The sequence below is a fragment of the Cyprinodon variegatus genome, unplaced genomic scaffold (assembly GCF_000732505.1).
Source record: "Cyprinodon variegatus isolate N-32 unplaced genomic scaffold, C_variegatus-1.0 Scaffold558, whole genome shotgun sequence".
Classification (NCBI taxonomy): Eukaryota; Metazoa; Chordata; class Actinopteri; order Cyprinodontiformes; family Cyprinodontidae; genus Cyprinodon; species Cyprinodon variegatus.
Genome location: NW_015151011.1, coordinates 305,446 through 310,461, shown reverse-complemented (window position 1 = coordinate 310,461; position 5,016 = coordinate 305,446). Strand labels below are relative to the sequence as shown.

General features: G+C 46.9%; 1 protein-coding gene across 1 annotated transcript in view; it reads right to left on the bottom strand.

Annotated features, from left to right (window-relative positions):
* The window catches only part of LOC107095581 (protein Shroom3-like), an 85,492-nt gene extending 82,440 nt beyond the window's left edge, over nucleotides 1-3,052 (bottom strand). Inside the window, exon 1 of the mRNA XM_015391731.1 lies at nucleotides 2,138-3,052. Within this exon, the coding sequence (XP_015247217.1) occupies nucleotides 2,138-2,287 (150 nt within the window). The 5' untranslated portion in view covers nucleotides 2,288-3,052. The remainder of the gene's footprint in view (nucleotides 1-2,137) is intronic.
* Between the last annotated feature and the right edge of the window lie 1,964 nt (nucleotides 3,053-5,016).

The window sequence follows — 5,016 nt, the reverse complement described above, 5'->3', positions numbered from 1 at the left end:
AATATTAACAAACAAAAAACTTTTGATTTTTCTTAATCTTTCCGTTTTTCAGCAGTTTCTCATTTTCTGTTTTTATTTTTAATGACTGATATTAGCTCTGCTGTTTAGCATCCTACTGATACCCTGCAATCTGACCAATCAGGAGCTTTAGCTTTCCTTGGATGCTACATGCTAACTCTGTTCCTGTTCCTCCCATCAGCCTGGTTCCTCCTGCTGGTTTCCAGTTAGACCTTCATGTTAATCATGAATCAGAGCAGTTTCAATACTGCCACAAGCTCTGCTGTGGTGGCAGCGTGGCTCTGGACTGCAGCTTGTTAAACTCTCCTGGAAATTCAGATTCATCCATGAATCTGAAAAAACGTCCATGATTCTTTCTTTTTTCTGCCTGTGAGCCGTTTTTAATGCAGTGTCTCTTTTATGCTAAACAGTTTCTCATTTCATCAGCAGAGAGAAGCTAGCTGATGGATTTGAGTAAAAACTGTTTTAAATGGGTTTTACTGTAAAGAGACTAATCTGAGCTTAATGAGAACGGATTAATATCCCAGTAACTATAAGAAGAAACACCCAATAAGGATCTGCCTAGACTGGCTGGACTCCAGCTGCAGTCTGAACCCTGAACGCCTGGAGTCGGCTTTCTTTCCCAAACTGCAGGTTTAAGTCACATCTGGTTATTGTGCATCTTTTTCCTTCCACTCAACTTTCCATTAATAATCCTAAAAACAGCAAAGTGTTAAAAAGCAGAATTGTTTGCAGACGCCTTTTTTATGGCCTACTGCAGGGTTTCCATGACGTTCCGCAGTGGAACTACCAAGTTAGCAGTTTGACATCTGTTTAGAGCCGGAGATACACTGTGCGATTATTTTCAATTGTTGCACGCAGCTGCAGCTCAACCTGCACGATGAAACCACAGGTTCAAAAGTTCACAGGTAACCATGTTTGTTCTCAAACTGGGAACCAATGTTCTGATGCGATCTACCTGCTCACACTGAACGTCTAAAAACCACGTGGAACTCAGCTCCGCGGTGAGATGGCGCTACTCGGACTCGTCTATCTGGAAGAAGACTCCCTTGTTTGCACCTGCACAATGCTCGAGGTAAATCGGTTCATAGCTCTGCTTCAACAGCAGGATTTACAATTCCTGATGGAGAGGTGGTCGCTAGAGGCTGATCGCCCCTCGTTACCCCCTGTTCACTACACCACGCACCATCAGGCTGAAAGTCGACCCGATCGAAAATTTTGCACAACTGGAGAATCGGCCCGAAAAGAGCAAAAAATCGTACGGTTTAGCCTGGATTAAGCCAAAACATGGCTTTTCTGTGCTAAAACAATCTGACCTGACAAACAAAAACCAAACCTATAAAAAGTTTTACATCCAGTTGTGGCAACGGAGGAACATGAGGGCCAAAAAGAGCGGGGATCCAGGTGGAAAAAGGGTCCCAGCGTTCTCACGCACCTCGCTCTGCTAGCTGCTCCATCTTCACCAGACGTTTTCCACAATGGCGGTCAGACAAACAAAACAAGCCGGTAAGGAACCAAACAGGAAATACGCATAGAGAGGATGGAGATCTGACCAATCAGAGGGCTTCAGTCTGCAGATATCTACAATTTTGGAGGGGTGTCTGCGGAAGGGGGCGGGGCATATTTGCGTTAACTGCGACACATGCAGACCACCTGGTTTCTGAGCATGAATCAGCACTAAGCTAGGCTTAGGTTGCTCCTTCCAGAGCTTTAGCAGAAGTTTGATCCCGTAAAGACTTTGGTCTGTGTAACTTATAAACTTTTTCCTTCCATCAAACTTTCCACTAAGTCAGTGTCGTTTAGCGGCTCACTGTGGAGCATGTTGGTGTCTGCTGAGCAAATGCAGTAAATATAATTTTAATCAATCTGAAGAAAGATGCTAATTCTCAGCAAACCTGATATTTTATATGAAAAACTGAACAAAAACAGATCTAGTCATCAATCACTCTGCATGCCACAGAATTATTGGATATTTTACTTCACTTTTAAAAATCAACTAACTTTCTAAATCTGCTATAATTTATAGGGCGCCCCCTGCTGGCCTTTAATCGGCTCCTTTCACTTGTTCTTCGGGCCGGCTGAAGGAAAAGTTAGAGAAAGTATTTCCTTCCTCACTCACCTTAGATATGATGAGCGGCTCTCTGTGCTCCAGGCCGCCCTGCACCGTGAAGCCCCACGGAGCTCCCCCCTGCAGCCGGGCCTCCACCAGCACCCAGCCGCCTCCCCCTCCGCCCGCCGGCTGGAGCCCCGCCCGGCCGCGGCTCTCCATGCCCGGCCTGCGGGGCTGGAACCCAGAATGAAGCGAACCCCGGATCCTTCACAGGTGCATCGCTGCTCATTTACAAATCCTGGATTGTAGAGAAACAGAGATGGGGGGGGGTCCAGTCCTCCCCGCAGGGCGCGTTCCCGGCGCGCGCGCAGATAGACGCGGATCCCGCGGCGGTTAAAGTCCAACAGGAGGCCGGATGGAGGCTGGAAGGAGTCCCGAAAGTTTGAGAGGAGAAGAAGGAGAATCTGCTCCAACTGAGACCCGCAGCTTCTGCTCTCCTTCCCTCTCTGCCCAGATCAGTTTAGCATCACAATAGGATTTACTGCGACTCACTGAGCAAAGAGAAAAGACAGGAGGAGGAGGAGGAGGTGCAGAGAGGAGGAGGCATGAGGAGGACAGGCCGAGCGAGCTGCAGGAAACCGAAAACACGGCGGAGCAGGAATGCAGATCAGCTGGGAGTAAAAAAGGATGTTAGAGTCAAAGGGCGACTTTCTAATCCGATCCTCCACAGCAGAGCTGGACTCGGTTTGCTTTCACACTGGAACCAGATTAAAACCAGATTACAGCTTCTGCTGGTTGCATTGGTTTAGAAACCAAATCAGCTGTTTGGAGGTCAGATTAAAAAGCTTTTACATCTGAAGAGTTCCTGGAACCTCCGTCCCTCTGACCTGCAGACTGCTGCTTTCACTTTCCAGGTTCAGGATCCTGGAATATCTGATCCGAGTCTCCAGGTCAGATGGCAGGAACCTGGACTGAGGTTCTGCAGGTGGAACCCAGCACCTCAACGTTTCTTCAAAGAAAACATTCTCACTACTGAGCAAAAGTTGGTTTCCCATAAAAACACAAAACATTGATAGTTGGTTAGACACTGACCTCTAGTGGCAGATAATGAGATAGCAACTAATCTTATTTATGTGAGCTTAAACTGTAGAGTAAACTTTGAAATAACTTAACTTGTAACAAAAACAATAAAAAGAAACGTATTAATTTAAAGAAAAACAAAAAATAACCCAAAAATGTTTCATACATCTTATATTTAATAAGGTGATTCTGATAAGGCACCAGTATCAGATTAAAACAAAACCTTATAAAAGTCATTAAATATGTTATTAAAGAATCTCCATTTAAATAATACAAACAGAATAACATGATTTTCAAATAAAACATTTTTAGGCAAACATTTTTATGTATTTTAAATCGTTATGCAACTATTTTAATTCCTGAAAATATGTCAAAGGGAAGAAAAAAGGATTTATAATTTGTAGAAAAATAAAGCACCATGTTTTTTTTTTCTTCCTACAGATCAAACAGGTCTTTAAACTAAACCTCTGCTTTTCTGATGCTTTTCTGAACTTTCCAGCAATCGGTAAGTTTTCCATCAAAAAAGAGGAGATTTAAAAAATGATTTTAAAAGAACTGCTGTGGTTAAAACTGATTTAAGTTCAGCTTTTCTCTTCCTGTTCTCCTTCGGTTGATCGTCCCGCGCTGTGATTGGTCCAGCCTGTTTCAGGTGGGACAGTCTGAGCGTGACCCGACGGACTGACGCCCTGAGCCAGTCGCTCCATCTGACTAAACGGCTTCACCTGCAGGAACAAACCAGACAGAAGCAGGTAGAAACCGACATGGATGCGTCTTCAGTCGGCCGCCATGGATCAACCAGAACCGCAGAGAAACGCCACAAAAAAAACGTTCTGGTCGGATTTCCCAGATTTGATCCCAGTCTGGACTCTGGTGGAGCAGCGGAAGGAGAACTTCGACAGAGGAAACCAAACCTGGAAGGTCAGACCTCCACCGTCATCTCTAGGAGACTCTGAGTCCGGAAGCGACTCGGAGCTGCTTGTCCTCTCCATGTTCTGCTGCAGCGCAGGGACAGCAGAGAACGGGTCCCCCGGCGCTGGAACGTCGACCTGGACTCTCTAACCGTCTTCCTCCACCCTGTGGATCGTCTCGATGATCATCTTCTTCAGCTTCTTCACTTTGTCCGGCGGCGCCTCGTTCAGACACTCCTCCACATACTTCAGGAAGCCGGCGTGTGGCGACTGGGTCCGGTTCTGGCAGACGCTCCTCATCAGCTCCATCAGCTCGCCGCCGGAGGCCGACGCTCGCCGGCGCGCTCGCTTTCGGCTGGACTTCCTGCTGCGGGACGAAGACGCGGAGGAGGAGGAAGAGGGGGAGGAGAGCCGCGAGTCTGGGGGAGTCGGGGAGGGCGGGACTTCCGGGCTCTGGGTGGAGGCAGCTGTGTAGGAGGGGTGTGCGGGTGGAGACGAAGGCTGCTCCTCTTCCTCTTCAGAGTCACAGAGGAACATCAGGTCCAGGTAATGCTTCCACTTTGGGAGGTAGAAGTCCTCTGAGCCACAGGTTCTGTTGGAGCTCACCGCCTTGTGCTCCCGCTGGAAGATGGTCCGTAAGTTCCTGAACTTGGTCTTGATGTCGTCCACTGAAAGAAGAAGGAGAACAGAGTAAAGGTTTACTAGTGGTTCCTAGAACTTCTAAAAGTAGAATGGGAGGTGGATCTTTTAGTTCTCAGGCTCCTCTCCTGTGGAACCAACTACCAGTTTTAGTCCGTGAGGCAGACACCCTGTCTACTTTTAAGGCTAGGCTTAAAACTTTCCTTTTTGATAAAGCTTCTTGTTAGAGTGGTTCAGGTTATCCTGAGCTTTTTCTATAGTTCTGCTGCTATAGGCTTAGACTGCTGGAGGACATAGGGACCCCTTTTTCATCATTCTGCT